Source organism: Zootoca vivipara, chromosome 3, assembly GCF_963506605.1.
Source record: "Zootoca vivipara chromosome 3, rZooViv1.1, whole genome shotgun sequence".
NCBI classification, from domain to species: Eukaryota; Metazoa; Chordata; class Lepidosauria; order Squamata; family Lacertidae; genus Zootoca; species Zootoca vivipara.
In genome coordinates this window covers 24,755,469-24,777,856 of record NC_083278.1, presented here as the reverse complement: position 1 = coordinate 24,777,856, position 22,388 = coordinate 24,755,469, and the positions used below count along the sequence as shown (strand labels likewise).

Genomic DNA, 22,388 nt, shown 5'->3' with positions numbered 1-22,388 from the left:
TGAGAAACACGGTAACATGCTGCTTGTGGGAAAGGGCATGTTCACATGCCAATTGTCCCATCAAATATATAGGGTTCATGGTTCCCTGCATGTCATGAACAAGCTATGAAATATCTGCAATAGCATCCCCAGCATCGGGAGCCAAGGGAAATGTAATTTTCCCAGGGCACCTGGCTTCCTAGGTTTCATAGGAAAATAATATGCTCATGGTGCCTGTTGTTCCTGGCAACTTACTTCCAGTTAACTGTCCATAGGACTGCAGCCTTTGTTAGGATTGGATGGTAGATCTACTAAAAATCTGTTCATATATGCTGTGGCAAACAAGGTAGTGTTTCTAAGCCTATGGGAGAAGTACAGTCGTACCTCTACTTACGTATCCCTCTGGATACAGAAACTTCAGGTTACGGCCACGGCAAACCCGGAAGTGTACACTTCCAGGTTCCGCCATGCGTGAAGCGCTCAATCGTGCTGCATGCGTGCACAGAAGCGTGGCTCCATTTACATAATTTTGGGGGGTGCAAACGGACCCCCGGAACAAATTAAGTTTGTATCCAAAGGGTCCACTATGTTCTATAGCCATAACGTTCATTACTACTTCTTTCTTTTAAATATCTTCCTTCCTCTCTTATCCTCTCATTCCAGGATCCCATTCCTGGATCCTAGTAATCTTCAGGATATATTTTTTTTGTCAAAACTAAGATGTTTTGTACATTCTACTCTAAATTGATGCGCTGTGGGGGAGGGGAGACAAGATTGATGCTATCCCTGAAAACAGGATAGGTTTCTAGAAGAGTCGCCCTAACTATGGAAAGTAATGTAATAACGACATGTAGCATTCCTAAGGGAAATAAACTCCCCCCCCTCTTTTTTAAAGGGCATCAGGGTGGATCTATGAGCAGTGTAATGGAAAAGCTCTAGAGATCCTCTAAAAAGAAAATCTCACCATGCTTCAAGTGTTTTAAAAATTAGGATGTCAGTAGCTCAGTAGAACTCCCTGAAGATATGCACATGAGCACAGAGACATGTAGTAGAGAAGAAATATCATGGCCCTTGCTACAGAAACAAGAGGAAACTGAAATACAGCTTGCTCCATCTGGAAAGAAAAAGAAATGTGAGCCTCATTGCTCAAATTGCCAAACTGCTACACTGGAAAATAAGCAGCCCTCCTTGGAGACCCAAGATCTTTTAAATGGCAAATGTGTTTCATTGCAAATCAATAAACGATATCATGAAATGCATCCCACCACCATGGCATGGAACAAAAGTGTTGCAATCCAAACCCACACCACAGTGTCTAACTTTAAACTGGTAGTGCCCTTGCAATCCTAGCTGTCCCACTTATTTGCCTGTAATGGATAAATAAGGTTTCTGCAGTTTCAGGAGCTGTCTTGGGATTTTAATGCTTTCTTGGCAGAATGGGTCCTTGAGCTCCACCCCAAAATATTTGTTTTCTGCAGACAATATTTCTGCATCAGGACATGGGTTCATGATGCAACGTTATGCAGGCTTGTATGGACACACTGAAGCATATTTATAGGTAACTCGTTTTCTTCCCATCTCTCAAAAACCATTAGGATTTTGCTTGGCAATGTCAAAAAAATAATAATTCTCTGATGTTTCGAAGTGGCTCATGGTCAGCTTTAAGCGGGATGAGGCAGGTGGGTGGGGGAAAGCCAACCTTTCTCTAAGCCAGTTAATTTTGTATGTATGTTTGCCATTATGAAAACACAAGTGACATTCATTTCTGATTCCTTTATATTAAACTATTGCCTTCCCTAAATACCTGCCTGCATCAGACAAGCACGCAACTCCTGCATATTATGTAGGCACTTGTAAAAATGTCAGAGCAAATTATACAGATTCTTTCAGTTCCCTGAGGCTAGCTTGTTATTAACATTTAACACTGACTTCTCCTGGAAATCATTTCCACTTCCAGCGGGAATGCCTTGTACCCTGGCACCCTGAGCGCACACCCTCCCCTCAGCGGGGGCGGGATTGCGTCCCACATCACACTGCGGGAACATCCCAGCCGCGCCACCGCCAGAGCCACCAATCTGGAGGCTCTCGGGGGGCATGACTGGGACGATTTAAACTCCGGCAGGCTAGCTCGGCCCCTTTTGCCTCGTGTCACGATTCTCCCACCCTCCCTCCTTTCCTTTAGGCTGACCCATTGGCCTTGCAGTGGACTTCGTTCGGTCGCCTGTTTTGAAATGGGGGCCAGGTAGGAATTTTTCCATTTGGCAGATTGGCTTGGCCACTTGGATTCTGCCTACCTCTCAGCAATCATCACAACTTTGTAAGGTGGTGGTTAGGCATTGGCATAGCGGTGTGTGGGGGAGGGGAGGTACGGCCATCACCTGCCCCTCCATGCTTTAGGGTGTTCCGCTAAAAGAATCCAGGGGTCTGGGTCCTGTCCGAAGCCCACAGAGGGGCTAGGGCCATACCACGACCCAGGGAACCCCGAGATGCTTGAGTTGGTTCACGGTGGCCGGACTACCTCTTCAGTTTACCCTTGCCAGACTTCCAGCAAAGCAGGCAGGAAGTCAGTTATAGTGTCGCTTGCCAGTGCCTAAGCCAATACCGCACACATTCCCTAATCAATAAAGTTTTGGGCTAAATTTCGCCCACCAACATTAACTTTCATCTCTGTGTCCTTGTGTCTTTATTTATCGGGAGTGGGCTTGGGGGGCCTCAAAGCGCAAATCCTTACAAAGGGTGTACAGTTGCCTCGCTGGAAGTGTGCACAGATGTCCTGTGTGCTTTGGAAATCACTGTTGTATACAGGTGTCCTGTTATATACATGTGCTGATTGTAGGGTTGAACAGAACCGTTGAAGTTCAGACCATCCCAGTTCTGCATGGAGATGGGACTAAGTCTGCCTTGTCTCATCTCCATGTGTGTGTGTGTTTTTTAAGTGAAATCCTTCAAAATCCACACGGGAACACTGAGATATATGAAGTACTTATAGCTTCAGGGCTGCCTCTATTCCTCTAAAAGTGATTTCAATCCTTTCCAAAATGGAAAACCCGGTTACACAAAGACAGGAGTGGCTAATGCACAGGGAAGCCATGCTATTCCCATACAATTCCCCCTTTAGAGCAGTCATCATTCCCAAAGAGACTTGCTCTATTGCATTCAAATGGGCAAGGAGCCCCAAGCTGGATTGCTTAATTTTTAAGGACAGAAATCCCTTGAAGAGGAACAGAGGCAGCCCTCTGACTGCCATGTAAAGGAATCTGCAGGAATGCGAATTGTGACCCATGATCTGGACTAGGCTATGAACCCCACCCCACCTTCCCACCCCGGACTGAATCAGGTGAGTCTGCTTTAGAATAATCTAAATTTGGTGGATTCCTTCCACATTCCTGGTAGATTGCAGACTTGTTTTTAAAAAAACGATTTCTCTTAGCCAGTGTGTTCTGCATTTAAATTAACAAAACAAGGCTGATACAGAAAAAAGTACTGTTTTCATATTCTTTACAGGGAAGTTTTTGATGTTTGATGTTTTAATGTTTTTAAATATTTCGTTGTGAGTTACCCAGAGTGGCTGCGGCAACCCAGTCAGATGAGCAGCATATAAATATTTTTCTTGTTGTTGTTTTATTCTTTGAGGAAGCTCTAGGGTGCAATCCACACTGAAGCCCCTTTTGTGTGTGAAGCATCACTGTCCTGCTCTTCAGAAACACCATTTGCTGCCCATATGGAATAGAGCTGTATAACCCTTGCTTATAGCTCCATTCCATGTTACATGCCACACGGTGGATTTCAATAAAAAGTGGGAGGGTTTTAAAACACGTGTACTGTAATATCTTTCTTTATCATGCATCGTGGGAGATGGGTGGTACTTGAAATATCACTTTTTTATCACTTGCCCTTTGACTACAAGATGTTGAATGTTGTTGGGAGTAATTTAGAGCAATTGTCCCTAATTACTGAGGATAATACGATGCGCCTCTATTTATTATTTGTACCCCAACCATCTGACTGGGTTGCCCCAACTACTCTGGGTTGCTTCCAGCATGTATAAAAACATAGTAAAACATTAAACCTTAAAAAGCTTCCCTATACAGGGCTGCCTTCAGATGTCTTCTAAAAGTCCTTGACATCTGATGGGAGGGCGTTCCACAGGGAGGGTGCCACTACTGAGAAGGCCCTCTGCCTGGTTCCCTGCAACCTCACTTATCCCAGAGAGGGAACCGCCAGAAGGCCCTCAATGCTGGATCTCAAGTGTCCAGGCTGAACGATGGGGGTGGAGACACTCCTTCAGTTATAAAAGTTTCCCAAATAGATTTACATGTTAATTTAGCTTTTTGGTTTCACCCCTTCATTTTTGTACAAATTCTGGAATTTCTTTTCCCATTAATAATTTTAAAAACGACGTATTTATGATAACGAGTGCCTTGTTGGATTTTGTTCATCCCTTCAGTATTGCGTTTTCAAGTTGCTCCTTATCTTCTTAACCATTCTGATGAAAACGTCCAATTTGAGCGTACTTAATACAGAAGAAAGCAGAGCAGTCTAAAAAAACAACGAAGGCGAGCACCACCTAGTGACTAAGCCACAGAATACAAGTTATCTCCAAAGAGAGGGTGAAAATAATGGTGCTTTTTAGATAAGCTCACAGCCACCAGTACAGTCTTCACTTCAGATGCAATTCTGTACATAGAATGCTGCCTTTTCTTCAAGCAAGCTTTTGGAAGATGCATCCTGTTGGGATTGGTGATGACTGTCAACTTAGCCAGCACAAAATCTCAAGCATGTGAGGATTAGTATTGCGAAGGCACCTTGAAGAAAAAGTGAGCACAGTGTGCACGCTCAAAGGCTACTGTTATATTAAACAACAACAACAACACACACACACACCACAATTCATAACTACTGGAAATTTCAACTGCATTCTCAGCAATTAAAGTACGGGTTTTCTTTGTGTTAAATAATATTTTTAATGGAGGTTGCTAGTACTTCAAAGAGGGCTTGAGGCAGGTAGAAATTCTTTTAACCAGAATCCAAATCTGAAATGCAGAAAATTCATCAGTAGTGCCATCTATAAAATAATATTAATATATAAGCACCCATGATTAGCTTAACCCTAAACCAGGGGTCAGCAACCTTTTTCAGCCATGGGCACTGTCCCTCAGACCATGTGGTGGGCCGGACTATATTTTGAAAATAAAAATAAAAATGAACAAATTCCTATTCCTCACAAATACCCCAGAGATGCATTTTAAATAAAAGGTCACATTCGACTCATGTAAAAAACATGCTGATTCCCGGACCGTCCGCAGGCCGGATTTAGAAGGTGATTGGGCCGGATCTGGCCCCCGGGCCTTAGTTTGCCTACCCATGCCCTAAGTGCTGAAAAACAGCTCTTGCTGGGCATTTAAAAGACATGAGAGATTGACGGCCACATCAGGGTTTCAGTTCTCTTGGCTGTAGTGCACAACCCTGGCATCACTTCAGTGCCAAGTTCTCCATCTTGTGCTGGTGGCCCCAGGGTAGGGGTCACATCTGGCAGGCCATCTGGATGTTGCTGAACCATAGCTCCCATCTTCTTTAGAAAGATACTCTGGGTTATGCAGTTTGGGTAAGAGCAAAGGGAGGATATTAGAGCATTAGCAAAGATATCTGCAGAACTCAGGGATGTCCAGGAGCATGAGAGCAAATGATCAAATGTAACCCTTGGGCTGAAAAGTTTTCCCCACGTGTTCTTGTGCGGAAGAATGCCCTCACAATCCAAGTGTGACTTCCAAACTAGCTGGAGATTTATCACTTAAAATAATAATAATAATACCACCAGGCACTGGTAAACTGTGGCAGAGAGATTTGTGCAAGGCTATCACTGGCAGAGAGGGACCCAGGTGGCGCTGTGGTTAAACCACTGAGCCTAGGGCTTGCTGATCAGAAGGTCGGCGGTTCGAATCCCTGTGACAGGGTGAGCTCCCGTTGCTTGGTCCCAGGTCCTGCCAACCTAGCAGTTCGAAAGCACGTCAAAATGCAAGTAGATAAATAGGAACCGCTACAGCGGGAAGGTAAACGGCGTTTCCATGTGCTGCTCTGGTTCGCCAGAAGCGGCTTTGTCATGCTGGCCACATGACCAGGAAGCTATACACCGGCTTCCTCGGCCAATAATGCGAGATGAGCGCGCAACCCGAGTCGGTCACGACTGGACCTAATGGTCAGGGGTCCCTTTACCTTTACCACTGGCAGAAGAGAAGAATGGGAAGGGATAGGAATGTGGGCCCAGGTCATGCTATGCCCAGTGGACCCGACTGGTTCTCATGCTTGATTGTTCAAGATAACAAACAAGGAATTCATTGCAACCTGCATCTTATTTAGTTGAGCACCGAGAATGACAGTAATTGTTAGTTGATACGGTAGATAATGCAGAGTTACCTTCAGCTACTCTACTTGCACATAAGGAAAAGGTGTGATAAAATAGTGGGTGCCTACCCAATGGTAAAACAAGCATTTAAAGGCACACTTTAAATACACTGATCATATAATGTAAAGGTAAAGGGCCCCTGGATGGTTAAGTCCAGTCAAAGGCAACTATGGGATGCGGTGCTCATCTCACTTCAGGCTGAGGGAGCCAGCATTTGTCTGCAGATAGTTTTTCCGAGTCATGTGGGCAGCATGACTAAACTGCTTCTGGCGCAACGGGACACCACGATGAGTGCCAGAGCGCATGTGTCACAGTGGTCGGATGGGACTACTTCAGAGTAACGACTCTCCACCGCTCTGCATTTTATCTTTTTATTGGTGCTGCGTATTTACAGTGCTAAAGGTAGAGCTATTTACAGAGACACGTCTTTTCAGCTTTCATCAGAACCTCCGAATGGCTTTTGGCGCGTCTTGCGCCAGCATAACAACTTGGGGAGCCCCATCCTCTTCCCCCGACGCTTTCTGCGAAGTTCCGGAGTTGGGGGGATGGGTCTGCCCCCCCTCTTTCCTCCTTCCTGTCCCACCTGGGACGCTGGCTCTTCTACCCTGCCAGAGCCTTGGATCCCACTTCCTGTTTCCCCACTGGAGCTGGAGCTCTCCCTGCTCTCAGTCGTGCTCTGGGCTGGGCTGGAACTCAGGAGGGGAGGGGCTTCGCGATACCCCTTGCCCCTCACAGCATGGAAACGCCATTTACTTCCCGCTGCAACAGTACCTATTTATCTACTTACGCTGGAGTGCTTTCGAACTGCTAGGTGGACAGAAGCTGGGACAGAGCAACGGGAGCTCACCACCGTCGAGCGGATTCGATTATATATAACCAGTGTTTCCCAAACTTGGGTCTCCAACTGTTTTTGACCTACAGTTCCCAGCAAGGTGACTGAGCGAGTGGTTGCTGAACAACTCCAGGCACGCCTGGAAGAAGCGGACCATTTGGATCCCTTCAATTCAGGCCTCATCATGGGACTGAAACTGCCTTGGTCGCACTGGTCGGTGATCTCCGGCGGGCTAGGGACAAAGGTGAGAGCTGTTTCCTAGTTCTACTGGGTCTCTCAGCGGCTTTTGATACGAACAACCCTAACATCCTTCTGGACCGCATAGAGGGGATGGGAGCTGGGGGCACTGTTATACAGTGGTTCCGCTCCTTCCTCCTGGGCCGTGTTCAGAAAGTGGTGGTGGGGGATGAGTGTTCAAACCCCTGGGCTCTCACTTGTGGGGTGCCTCAGAGTTCTGTCCTCTCCCCCATGCTTTTCAACATCTACATGCAGCAGCTGGGAGAGATCATCAGGGGGGTTGGGCTGGGTGTTCATCAGTATGCGGATGATACCCAGCTCTACCTCTTTCAAATTAGAACCAGTGAAGGTGGTGAAGGTCCTGTGTGAGTGTCTGGAGGCGGTTGGAGGATGGATGGTGGCTAACAGATTGAGGTTGAATCCTGACAAGACAGAAGTACTGTTTTGGGGGGGACAGGAGGCAGGCAGGTGTGGAGGACTCCCTGGTCCAGAATGCGGTAACTGTGCCCCTGAAGGACCAGGTGCGCAGCCTGGGAGTCATTTTGGACTCACAGCTGTCCATGGAGGCACAGGGCAGTTGTTTACCAGCTCCATCTGGTATGCAGGCTGAGACCCTATCTGCCCATGGACTGTCTCGCCAGAGTGGTGCACGCTCTAATTCTCTCTCGCTTGGACAACTGCAATGCGCTCTACGTGGGGCTACCTTTGAAGGTGATCTGGAAACTACAATTAATCCAGAATGCGGCAGCTAGACTGGTGACTGGGAGCGTCCGCCGAGACCACATAACACCGGTTTTGAAAGATCTACATGGGCTCCCAGTACGTTTCCGAGCACAGTTCAAAGTGTTGGTGTTGACTTTTAAAGCCCTAAACGGCCTCGGTCCAGTATACCTGAAGGAGTGTCTCCACCCCCATTGTTCTGCCCAGACACTGAGGTCCAGTGCCGAGGGCCTTCTGGTGGTTCCCTCGCTGCGAGAAGCCAAGTTACAGGGAACCAGGCAGAGGGCCTTCTCGGTAGTGGCACCCGCCCTGTGGAACACCCTCCCACCAGATGTCAAAGCGAAAAACATCTACCAGACTTTTAGAAGACATCTGAAGGCAGCCCTGTTTAGCGAAGCTTTTAATGTTTAACAGACCATTGTATTTTAATATTTTGTTGGAACCCGCCTAGAGTGGCTGGGGAAACCCAGCCAGATGGGCAGGATATAGATAATAAATTATTATTATCATTATCATCATCACCACCACCACCACCACCCCTGACCACTGGTACTGCTAGCTAGGGATGATGGGTGCTGAGGTCCAAAAACAGTTGGGAGACCGAAGTTTGGGAAACACTTCTATATACTGTGACATTGGTTCCCAAACTCGCCCCCCACCCTCACCCCCCATGTTAGATGTTGATGGTTTTCCACTCTATTTTCACAGATACACAGCTAACCAGTTTGGGAACTCTGGTCCTACCATGTTCAACTCACAGATGCCGAAATGGATGATGGCACATTCTAAAAATGCTGAAGCCAGCGCAGAAATTGTGACTCATAACATAATCTAATTGCCTGACCTTACTCCTTTTACAGTCACACACACCAGTGAGGTAACCAATTAGCCTCTTCCTGCAACATGATCTGACCATACTTCTCAAAGGTAAGCTGAATGTATGTTGGGCAACTGATCGGATTTCACAATTCCACAGTTTCTGTGTGCTTGGCATGGATGTGAAAGGGTGCAGAGATACACTAGACTAGAGAAAACAGCAAACCTCATATTTCTTACGCAGGGGGAGGCCTACTGACTACAGTAAGTCTGTCCTGGAGTAAGTACCTTGTTGATTATAAAGCTCTTTGCAGAATGGGGGAAATGAAGAGAAAACGGTTCCCGGGAAACTGTGGGACCGAATAGCATGTAAATGAGCACCTGTCATTTCCCAGTGAAACAAAATAATGTGAAAGTATTTGTGTGTATCGTGAAGGTAAGCTGTGGGAAAGAAAACCAGTTAACTTCAGAACTGACCCTTAAAGAAACGAGCTCTTCCTCCTCTGGTTGAACAAGCACCCAATCAAAAAAAAGCAAACATTTATAGGAGTAATATATTGCTTTCCCAATTTTGCTCATATTTAATTCTATTAATATCTAAGAAATGGTAATAGACCTTCTCATCTCATACTGCATTTCCTCTTGATTTTGGAAGGTACATTTTTATTCTCAGAGCCACCTGGTAGAGGATGAACTCTAAAATATTTTTTCAATGGCAGGTGGCATGTAATTTTCTCTCTCTTTAACTTATCTGGGTAGAATCTTGTTTTCTGACCCAGGGACGGAGTGGGATTGTGGTCCCCTCTAGGGTACATTTTCAGGAAAACGTTCGGATCATAGCCAAAAGAGCTGCCTGGAAGCTTAAGCATCCCAAAGTCATTATTATTATTTTCCTGTCACCAGAAGCCACATGATCAGCTTTAGCAATGTTTGGTTCAGGCTGGGATTTCTGCTGGTAGCTGTTACACCATTCTCCCTTCTTTATCTTAGAATGCAGCATGTAAAAAGTAGCTTCTCGGTGAATAAAATGCCTGATAGGAATCTATAACCAAACAGCAACTAGTGCTGTTCAAATCTAGTTCTGTATGGCAGAATATAGCTCCTCTCTGTTCCATCTTATTTGTTTCTGGGTGCAAGAGATTATCTCTCAGAGTCTGTGCATGCTGATTTTGCTTCCTATTTAAACAGTGTGTGAAAGCATGATCAAACAGCAGCATCAAGAGCGAAAACAAATGCAGCTCATTGCAGATGAGAGACTAAAGCTGAATTAACACAGCAATTCCATCAGAATAATTTAAATGGCAGAGAAGCTTGGCTACCTGTCAAATACGTGCGCGCTCACATATGTACATGCATGCACGCACACAACCCAACAGACTCTTCCCCAAAACTATTCACAAATTGCCTTCTCTGTTTGTGAAAGCTGCACAAATAATATGGGCAGGTTTCAGAGCAGGACATCCTAAAAATACCTGAAGCTAGGCTCCCCATCGGACTGCACCCCATCTTAATGCAAGTGGAGGATTCTATGCTTGAAGCTCCCCACATACTAGAAATATCCTGCACATGGAAAGTTAGCATTATCAAAGAGCCTGGTGTGCCAGATGTCTATGTGCAGGAAATGTATTTATGACCCCTCCCCCCCCAAAAAAAACCTAAAGAAGGGTACAACTAATTTAGCACAGTTATACATGACAGCTTGTTGGCATATAATTTAGCACAGTTATACATGACAGCTTGTTGGCATATGTCAGTCTTGAGAGACAATGGAGAGCACCTCTGGGGGGGGGTGAAATCAAACCACTGGATTGTATGCCTTGTATCTTATTTCCAGCTGATGAAGACTATTACGAAACAGTAGCATCATTCCGGAGACACTGTCCTTTTGAAGCTGTTTTGTTTGTTTGTTTTTGTTTTAAACATGCAACAAGCTTTATTAATAGTCCTACAATACATTACATATTTATAGTACATCACTTAAAGGACATTGAAATTTCAAATATGTACACACACAAAAACCCCTATACTTATTTTTTCTTACATAATTATGAACCTTAAGCTTCAGCTGAATTTATGCTACATTTTAACAAAACTAAGACTTTGGACTTCCTGTCAATTCCCATTGTATGATTATATTCTAATATTGAATGTACCTACCATTATTAATCTATCTATCTATATAAAAAAATGTAGGCATTGTGTGCGCAGAGGTCACAGCCTTTCTCCGTAACAGCTGAACTGTAATGTAACAAATTTGGCCACAACGTTCCATACCCATCAGTGAGGGATCTGGCATAAAAATAATTCCAAAAAAGCACAGCTTTCACACCTAAAATAGCGAATAAACAAAAAAAAAGTGCCGCCCAAAGTTGGCCAATTGCGCCATTTCCACATATTCTTGTAACTTATTCTGCCAATCCATTATAGTCAGAACATCTTACCCTTTCCAGTTCTTTGCTACTAGTGTTCGGGCCGCAGCCGTAGCGTACAGCAACAGCTACAGTCCTTTTGAGGCTTTCAAAACGTCTTCCGTTGAAACTTTTGAAAAACTATTGAGAAACTTTACTTTTGAAACTTTTGAGATGCCTCCTGTTGCTACTTTTGAAAGACTACTGTGAGACTGTCCTTAGACATCTGTTTTGAACACATGGTTTGATGGTCCTCGCTACCACTCTGTTATATTGCATATATGAACTTTGATTGGCTTACTCCTATAATTTGAATCATATCATTATTCTATTATATAGTTTCTACTAACTATTAGCCTATGTGTTGTGTTTGTATTGTTGTGATTAGTTCTTATTGCAACACAGGGGTTTGTTTTTGGCTGTAGGACTTGCCAGAAGGAGGCATACAAGGCGCCATCCAACCATATTAGGGACCCCACTCCGGATTTGTGTAGGATTTACCCCTTAGCCTTTTCTTCTGCTGAAGATATCCCACAAGGTTTCAGGTCAGAGCTTTCCTTCTCCTAGATGGGCTACCTTCCCAGGTTGATGGCAGCACATTTTCTATAACTCTACAAAATACAGTCATACCTCGGTTTACAACCGCCTCGGGTTTACAAACACCTCGATTTACAAACACCGCGGACCCATCTGGAACGGATTAATTCACTTTCCATTACTTTCAATGGGAAAGTTCACTTCAGGTTAAGTACGGACTTCCAGAACCAATTACACTCATACTTCGGGTTAAGTACGCTTCAGGTTGAGTATTCCATGGACCCGTCTGGAACGGATTAATCCACTTTCCATTACTTTCAATGGGAAAGTTCGCTTCAGGTTAAGTACGCTTCAGTTTAAGTACTCCGCGGACCGTCTGGAACGGATTAATCCACTTTCCATTCCTTTCAATGGGAAAGTTCGCTTCAGGTTAAGTACGCTTCAGGTTAAGTACAGACTTCCGGAACCAAATGTGGTTGTAAACCGAGGTACCACTGTAAATGTCATTTGCAATAATTTATCTAGAGGGCCCCCAGTGAATTGCTACTGCAGCCTGCAATAAACAGGACACAACTGTGTAGCTCTATCCCAAAATTCTCAGGATTTGTGTTTGTTAATTTTTTTGATAGGATTTTTTTTTAATCTAAAAGATTTGTTTTGTCTGCAACTGAGCTAGATATCTCGTCATTAAAGATGTGATGATGTATCTGGCTCTGATCACAAAACTGACGGTTATCAGTCAGTAGACGGCCTATGTTTTAACTAGGGGAGTGAAATGCATACATCATTGAGCAAGGACTCTTAACGCCGTTCCACTTTAGCAGTTTTATCATCATCAAGATTAATTGACCATTCACTGGAGGGACTATAAAAAAAATGGAAATATATCCTCATTTCCTTTTATACCCGTACCAGTAAGGGGTCTTTAATCTAACTGGCTAATTGGTGACTCATATGTTTATTCTCCTCCCCCCCCACTAATTTAATATTATCAGAATGTGACCTACATAATGGATATGAGGAATGTTATTTTTTCACACACATTCTCTAGGGAAGTTCCAGAGGTTATCAAAACGGTTTGCAGCATATTATTCAAAGTTTGCAGCTTGGAATGGTGTTCCTGTACCATATGGGACAGCTGTAAAACCCCATAGGAAAAGATTTTGGGTATCACATGGCAGGACAGTCTCCCAAAGATGTGCTCTCCCAAGCCCACATTCACAGTATGTTCACACTCTTGTCTCAGCGACGTCTACGCTGCCTTGGTCATTACAGGGGATTCAGGCACCAGACCAACTCTGCATTACAAATATTTCTGCAAACATGACATGAAGGCTGGCAACCTCAACTCCACCATGTGGGAATCCCTTGCAGATGACCGCAGGGCATGGAGACAGTCAGGTTCATCATTCATAGCAATGACCAGAGGAGAAATGACTGCTGGGAGGAGCACAGAGAACAAGCGTCACGGTGCATCTGCAGCAGTTCAACCAGACGCCTTCATTCAGCCCCAGCTGCAACAAAACATTCTCTCCTGTATGGTCTCTGCAGCCACAGCAGGCGCTGTAACCTTCCAACAGGGCACACTGGGTCTTAGTAATTATGGCATCCTTTTCAAAGTGCTCACAGACCGTCTGTTTAATTATCTGTTCCGGGACCTTTCCTGGTATTAATGTCAAGCTGACCGTTTGATAGTTACCAAGGTCTTCTCTCCCCACCTACCCCTTTTTGAAGATGTAATCCATGGGTAGGCAAACTAAGGCCTGCGGGCTGGATCGGGCCCAATTGCCTTCAGGATCCGGCCTGCGGACGGTCCGGGAATCGCCGCTTGGATCGGCAGCACGTGCACGTTCTTTACCTCTCCCTCCCTCTCCCTCTCATGATGGCAGCGGCAGTGCCTCCTCCCTCCCTCCTCCTGGCTTCTCCCTGCCCTGCCTAGAGGAGGAAAGGGGCTGGGCTTTGTTGGTGCCAGCAGCAGCAGCGCTCGAGTGGCTGCTATTTTAAGCAACCCCTCTCCAGAGCCCTTTCGCACACCACTCATTATCCCTCTTCCTCATTTAACATAGCTAGGTGTTCCCTTGTCACCTCTTTTCCTATCGTGGGCTGCAGCTCCCTCCTTGCATCACTTATTCTGTCATCACCAGGTTATGCACTGCTTTCCTTTTGGGTGAAGGCAGAAGAATATATACCATTGCATTACTTGGGGGTGGGGTGAGGCATTCTGAACTTCCTGCTGGAACTCAATTTCACAGCTATCAATACTTCAAAACAGTTTAATATGCCACTGTGAGCCCTCTTTTCAAAATCAATTTCAGAAATCACTGGGAGCTGTTCTGATAAATTATTTCTCCTGGGAACCAAGATTTCTTGTCCTGTTTCCCTAGATCTGTAGTAATTACTGGAGAAAGGTAGTATGCATTAATGCTTCACCAGAGGTATTTGTCTTCTCAATGAAAACAATGAATTGCTAAAAGGAATTTCAGATATATTTCATATATTTAAGAAAATTTACATACCACACGATTATAATGAATTTTCCAACTGGTTTTCAATAAATCTTAAAATCGACAATAAAAAACTGCTACACAATAAAAGCATTTTGAAATAATTAAAATTAACATTAAAATATATTAAAGCACATCAGCATGTGTCTTAATGGACTTACCTAACAAAAATGCTTCAAGCAGGTACAGTGGAGACAGCAAAGTTGCCAGCCAACTCCCTATTGACATCAGGCTGACACCTTTGCTGCCATACTCAAAGTTAAATTTCTTACAACTGCAGAACAAGTATTGCGTGGCACCCGTAACACTGCCAGCACCACAGATACGTCAACCAATCTCCTAGGAGGAGCTAGCCAGACTGTACTTCTTAAGGCACGTTATGACACAAGGCAAGCTGGTAAACCCTTTGTACTGGTAATTTATCTGAACATGTCAGTGAGAATGCTTGGCACCCCATAATAGGACTGTTTTGCTGGAAACTCATTTTCCTGAGAGCACGTGGAAGTTAAGTTTTATTAAGAGCTCATTTGATACAAAATGTTTCCATAATGAACTCTTGCCAAGGCTTAATCACCACCACACTTAAATCATTTGAACTGAGCCAACCCCAACTCCTGAAAAAAAATCTGTAAATCTGTATAAAGGTGTTAGATATGTCCGTTTACCTTATTTGGTGGGCGGCGTTGCAACCAGGCCCCGGGTCCTGCGTCATCTGGCTAAGGGCTGGAGACTGGCGGGCTCCCTGCTGTCGCCTCCCTATGGCGCTGTGTGGGGCCCCGCTCAAGGACCGGGCTTCTCCAACCATTCAGCGCCGACGGGGGGCATGTCCACAGGGAATTTAAACTCCAGCACAGCAAGGTCAACTGGCCCCTTTTATTGTGAACCAATCAGTACACTAATTTTGGCAGCTGATGGCAAGCAAAAAGGTTTTGGTAAAGCAGAGGGCACTAGCACGAGATCAGGCAAGCTCCTACTTTTGAGTGGGTTCCAGCAGCAGGTGGAAACATTTTAGTCTTGCTAGGATTATGCCAATGCTTCGAAATACGCAAGGTATTTTGAAATGGTTGGTTTTAAGTTTGGGCTCTGGTTGTCCTACACCCAAAGCTGTTAAAAGGCACTCCTAATTGACCCATCTCCTGGGTATGCAAACCACCTACCCACACATTTTCCCCAAAGTCTACTTGATTCTGATGGAGTTAACTACAAAAGTAAGCATCATCTTGGGTCCGCAGCAGTCTTATTCCTGATTCAGTCACAATTTTTATGTGAAAATGATGCCCTCCAAGTAAAAAGGGCGGCTACTAACTTGTTTCACACTCCTTCCTTCTGGCACTGCCCCTTTCAGGGGGAATAATCAGCAAGAGAGAGCTGGTCTTGTGTGCAGTATTGAGTCTGTCTCTGTCTCCTAGGCATTATCTAATGGAACATGGTGGCACTCGCTTTATTCTGTAGATACCAAGGACATTATGACAGACAAGCTTGAGAAATAAATAGTTTCAAAAGCTGTTCACATCTGTAGTCTTGAGCCTGTTGTTTTCTCATCTAGGATTTGGCTAGCTCTGCATCAAATATTTGTATTTCATTTGAGAGGGGAGGGAGAGAGCTACAAGTTCAAAAATAATGAACTTCGTTAAAAAATGACAAGGAGAAAAAACACTAGGGCTTATCATTCAGGAAAATATGGGTAGAACACTGTATCTGCTCTCTATGGATAAAACAACAGATAATTCACGTTATTTGAACAGAAGTCTGTCTCCTACTGATACGAATGCCAGGCTGCTACTGTACTTCAGATGCAGTTTAGTAATTGCATATACCAGCAAATTTGTTTTGTTATCAGACTTGAGAGATTTTATTTTATTTTTTTAAACCCTTGGTGAGCTATATTTGGATGACCACAGATCAAGGCTGGTATTTTTTTATTTAACAGGGATGAAGTTCTTTCGTTTTCCAAGAGATTGTGCCTTACTTTAAAATTTCTCTGCTCTGTTGTGAGTTGCGTCGGAATGAATTGTTCCTAAAACGTTATTCTGTTCTTTTAGAAATGCCATCAAATTGCGGCAAAGGGATCAGCATGTCATTCTACTTTAGTGTTTGGACGTTATTACTTCTTCCTACCAAATTTAATCATCAAACTCATTCATCTCATGAGATGGTAATTTTCGTGCAAGTGCAATTATATTTCACAGCAGGGCAGCTGATTAGGCAGACAGAAAAAAAAAATAATTCATCAGGAAATTATAAAAAGAATTAATCGTCAACAACTTGTATAGTGAAAATCACTGCATGCTGCAGTTTTGCTAAATATTTTAAGACCTTCATCCTCACCATACCTTAATGTGGAGCAGTATATATTCACCAACAAATAAGGAAAACATAACCCATAATTAAAGTTTACATTTCTATTTGTGCTGGAAAGATGGCACTCTTTAAATATATTTAAATGATAGTGATGGTACCTCCAGTGATAAACAAGATGTTTCATGAGCTCCAACATTAAAATCCTTTAAAAAAAGGGGAAAAATGGCATTACACAAAACACTGCTACTAATTCACATTTTACTGTCATATTTCATACAGATTTAACTGCCATTCAGTGCATCCTCATACAAATGACAATGTTTCAGTGACTAGGGCTAGACTAGTGCTGTCCTTAAATACACCCATAATTGTAAGAAAACGCTTATGGAAATCAGTTCTATGGGTCATTCCCTACACCTTTATACTAAATCACTAGCAATAACTAAGCAATATCTGTATCTATAGTTAAAAGTTAGATTTAGTAACTGGAATGAAGGAAAATTCTACAAATTGTATGCGAGACACAATGAGTATATACTGTACCTTTGTAACAGATGGCAAGGTGTTCAAAATAGCCCCCTCAGTTGTAATCATATGCATCAAAATATTCATTTTTCGCTTCGTAAGACGGTTTCTTTGAATCTGGTTTTCTCGAATCTTCGTCTGCTTCTTCGTTTGGATCTAAAAATTAGGTAAGTGTTTATTCAAATATGAAAGCCAGCTTCACATTGGTATTGCAGTTAACAGTATCTCTCCTCTGAACTCGGTGCTTCCGAGTATTGACTAAACTGTATTTCTCGATAACTGTAAATGCAATAAGTTAACATGAAGATTATTTCACAACACGAGTACCTCTAGGTAAAAGGTGCATATGCCTTCAGTTGGTTTCAGGCAATAGGAGCTTTGCTTGCTACCATCCAAAACTATATTTTTTCTATGGGATCAGCACCAGATTTTGCAAGTTTCTTTAGAAACTTTTGCAGCCGATAGCCACTTTAAGTATGTAACTTGTAAGTATAACTGAGCAGGGTGGGGGGCACAAACAGCCTTACATGAATGGAAAGTTCTCAGACTCCAGGCCACACCCTTACTTCAGAGTAGTGCCAGTTAGTTCCTACCACTGACTTGAGACTTCAGAGACCCTCATCACTGTGACCCTCTGTACAACATAAATACCACATTGGTGTTAGGATTCCTTAGCCTGTCTTCCCTACCTTTCTTACCCATTTTCCCTCTAATGTTAGAACTGTTGCCCCAGACTCCCCCGACCACTCTTGTACAGCATTCCTATTACTGCTACGATACCTCCATTCCCAAGCTCCCAACTAGTACCTCACTCTAAACTCCTCTATTTTTCTCACTGGACACCTTCTCTCTGTGGTGAGAGCACTGGGAGGCAAGCTGCTTTTGCCCAGTCCTGCATGCTCCCACCCCTCTCCGTCCATCCATATTTACTTCTGGTTGGCTAGGAAGCTTTACAGTGCAGAGTTTGACACCAGCTGCACCCGCATCCTCACATAATGCCATGGCCCATTCTAGGACCCCTTAGAGACAGGTTCCTCTAGTAACTGCAACTCCCCTGGTCTGTCCTTTGTGGATCCATGAGGCCATCACTCCCACTGCTCTCAACTGAGCCCCAAGAAGACATCTCTGAACAGATTTTGGTGGTTGGTCCACAGACTCCTTGAAGGATCAAGGGAGCCCTGATGAGACTTCCACAGATGTCAAAACCCCATTACCCTGAAGTACCTAATGGCTGCAGCAGAAGGCATCAGCCCATCTAACTGGCCAGGGGTCATCATTGAGGAGGGGCTCCGGTCAATATCTACCTAAAACTCATCCAGTTGCTTCAAGGCCTTGCTGATTCAATGTGGCGTCAGCTGTTAGGAGCACTGTCTGTGGTCCTGAACTGACACACATTCATCTCCAAGGAACTTCTGACCTTCCCTTGCTTGGGTTACCATCCCAAGGGGAGGGGACAGATCAAAAGGGCAAGAGATGCAAGACAGTATTTACAAAGTAGATTGAAGGCCACCAGAAGAAGGAAAGTAGTGATTCACAAGAAAATGAAGGCCCTATATGCTCCTCTCATAAAAATGACCCTCTGGGTGTAGAAAAGCATTTGGATTTAACTATTGTATATATCTACACAGCAATTCCCATCCTTTAATACTGTAGATTTGGAATGGGTAGAGTCTTACGTTATGAATCATTTCACTCATTCCGTGAGAAAATATTCTGGATGAATATTTTGAAAAATGGCGGACAAAATATACCTCTTTCCCCCCTGACTTCACATGTCTAGTTGTAAACAAAACTTCGGAAAAAAGGTGCCACATTATATTTAGACATCCAGAAGGAAGTGAGGAAGAGACAGGGAAAAGCTGAATTAAATAAATTTCCCCTGTGTTGTACTCAAGCTTAGCAGTATTTTTAATTATTTTATTTTTTAAACCATTTATATACTACTTAATTATAGTCATCTCTAAGTGGTGTTCAAGGAACTCAATACAATGCAAATAAATATCAGTTAAAATTAGAAATTGAGTTATTGATTTCTTCCATTGTATTCTGCACTTCCTCCAGACAAACTAATGGTGGTGTAGATGGTGTGTTAATCAATTTTAACTCTTAGGATTGTTGTGAGGATAATTTTGTTTTGGAGACAGCTGCTGACACCAGAGACAAGAGAATTAATGATCCTGTTAGCAGGGTGTCTACAGTGTGATGTCAGCTTCATGCAATGTCTAGTAAAAATTACCCTACACCATGACAACACTGTGGACTTCCTTGATTCCAATCACTGGCCATTTTTTGGGCAGGGAAAGAGAGAAGCAGCATAACAATATCAAGGCATGAGATAAGTTGTGCTACATGCCATAGCAGGGAAGTAATTTTCAGTTGTTGTTGGTTTTTTGTTTTTGTTTTTTTTAAAAAAACTCTGCTTCTACCTAGAAATTCATGACTGAACAACTTAGGTCTCTGTAGGTTGGCTGTCAGTGGGATTGGGGATTTTAATACAGTACTACATTATTCCGTTCACATCTCTAACCTACAAACAGCCACTACCCGTCGGCCTATACGGTCTCCTATTTCATTTGCTACACACCTTCCAGCATGTTCAACAAATGAGGCAGAATCCTTCAACTGACGGCTCATTCATTATAAAATGCTAATTCATTCCCAGATTATTGTTAATACTTTTTTTGCTGAACATCTCTGCGTTCCCTTGGAGGGGGAAATGTAATCCCATAATCAAAATCATTATAGCAGCACACATAGGCAAGAACGGTCGATACCCTCTCCCATTTATGCTTAAAAATTAGCAAACTTGCATTCTAGTGTCTAAGTATTTGTAGTTTGTAGTTAAGGCCCATGCCTTTTAAGTGGACTTTGAAGTACACACAGAATGCAGCCTTGGAAACATTTGCACAGAACACCCTTGGTGTGACAAAGCTTTCTTTCCTTTTTATTTAATTGCGATTTGCCCCAAGCCCTGGGGATGACAGTGAGATGAAATAAATAATAAATCCACGATCCAATGGGTGGAAGCGTGAGAGCTCAGTGAAAGAAGGCATATGCCTATCAGGAGGAAGGTTTGGGGGTTTTTTTTACACATAATCACATTCCTGGAAATGACATGATCATTATTGCTTAAGTTTGCAGCCTGAGGCAGACCTGAAATGTTTCTACAACATGGTGACGGAAATGAAAATAGGATGTTCTGATGGAAAGCGTTAGGCTGCTCTAGTGGAAAGCATGGTGCTGCGGCTTCATCTACAATATAAACATACAGAGGACTTACTCTCCTAGCTTCTATAATTATACCTTTTCACTATTGGATGTAATTGAAAGCACAATGGATTATTTTCTCTCTCTCATTACATTCATAATACTCAGTTATCTACCTAAAGTTAATCAACCAAGAAATGAAAACTATGTGTGAGAGGAAGAGTAAATAGGCTGTTGTCATTATTATATGGATTCTAACATAGTGAGAGGCTTCGTGCATTACAGAATTAACTTTAGGGTATTTTAGCATCTCTGCCTAAGCCAGCAGACCAAATGCACTGATTACCAACACTAGAGATATTTCAAGGAATGCAATGGATTTTTGGGGTGGGGGCAAGGGGAAGAAAATGGAGAACTTCTACTCATAAAAGTAAACGTTATGCACTACAATATATTCTGAGCTGATCTAGTTATTATACCCGTATTCAATTCGACACACTAAAAGCAAAAAAGTCAAACAGAATAAGAGGGGAGAAGCTGTTGTGTACCATTATTGGTCAGAAGTCCAGAGTGGTAGCTAGGTGCCCAATCTGGCTGGCACCCCAAGCATACTCTTTAAGCTCCTTCAAGTTTGCTCTACAGGTGGCTTCGCAAAGCCATACAGAGAAAGCAAGTCTGGTGTAAACTAGCTATCCTCATTAACAGGAGGCAAAGTATCTGGAAGGAACAAGAGTTCCAAATGCATGCTAATTCCTAACTCCGAACCAGATTGATTTGCCAACTCCCGTAGTTTGATTTGGCCATCAGTGAGAGCAGTGTCATTTTTTCTAGGAAAAGAGGTGCCAGAACTCACCATGAACACCTCCCTTGTTCTCTTATAATGGCAAGGGCGCCCACCTGAGAGGTGCTGGAACTGAGTTTCCAGCAAGTTTCGGCTGAAACAAAACCCATGAGAGAGAGAACAAAGCAACTTCCCCAACGAGCACAGTTTTCACTTGAAAGTTATCAATAACTGTTAGTCATTGAGTCATAGAGTTGTAGAGTTGAATGGGACCAAGGTCGTGGCATATGCATAGCAGCATCCCATTTCTGCTCTGCCAGACAGCACAGCGCATTCTCCCTGTATGTGGCAACTCACCATCCTGGCTGACTTTTACATCTCCAGTTGCATCGTTCTGCATCAGCTGTTGTTCTGGCATGTTGACAGAGTCCGCTTGGTCCTCTGGCTGATCACTATGTCCTGTCTTCTTATTGGGTACAAGGTGTGGTGGTTCATCTTCTTCCTGCATCTCCCTCTCAGGTACAAGTTGTGCTGGTACATCATGTCCCTCCATTTCTGGGGAAACAATGCTTTCTGTATCTCCCTCATTTTCTTTATTGTCCATTCTTTTGGAGGGGCTCTGTGGCACTTCGGCTACAGGGGGTGGTTGAGTGATGCCACTGACATTACTTGTGTGGCTGTTAGTTTCTACCACAGACCCAGCACTTCCAGCTAATAAGGTCTCCTCACCTGAGAACAAAAAATGTAACTGTAAATGAAATGGAGTCCAGGTAATGAGGTAGCAAGAGCTAAGTGGTGCGGTGATGCAAGGTTCTGGAGTCCTCATCTCACTAGGCCATGATGATCAAGGACTGATGTTACCCAGTAGCCCTACTGATGTTCTTTTTGTGTGTGCCAAATTTCTATTAAACTTTAAAATCTTTAACATATAAATTCCAGATTTCAAATTTGCTATACATTTCTCTTTAAACTCTGACTTCCCACCTTTCCCTCCATGCTGTTCTTAACCCCATCCCATTTGCATACTGCATTCTAACAAAAGTTTCTCCTAAGACATATCTTCTATTTCATATATTTTCATTTTTCTTCTGCTGCTCGTATTTCAAATCCTGCTCTCCATTTCATCCAAGTATGATAT

At 43.4% G+C, this 22,388-nt stretch overlaps 1 protein-coding gene across 5 annotated transcripts in view; it reads right to left on the bottom strand.

Annotated features, from left to right (window-relative positions):
* Positions 1 to 22,388, bottom strand: part of DCDC2C (doublecortin domain containing 2C) — a 58,949-nt gene that overhangs the window by 1,791 nt on the left and 34,770 nt on the right. For 3 of the 5 annotated variants that reach the window (XM_035109896.2, XM_060272473.1, XM_035109898.2), the window contains 2 exons: positions 17,281 to 17,418; positions 17 to 16,940 (listed from right to left, as the gene is read on the bottom strand). In XM_035109896.2, coding sequence (XP_034965787.1) covers positions 17,318 to 17,418 — 101 coding nt within the window. In that variant the 3' untranslated portion in view covers positions 17 to 16,940; positions 17,281 to 17,317. The remainder of the gene's footprint in view (positions 1 to 16; positions 16,941 to 17,280; positions 17,419 to 22,388) is intronic. The other 2 variants (XM_060272474.1, XM_035109895.2) reach the window with 1 other exon arrangement.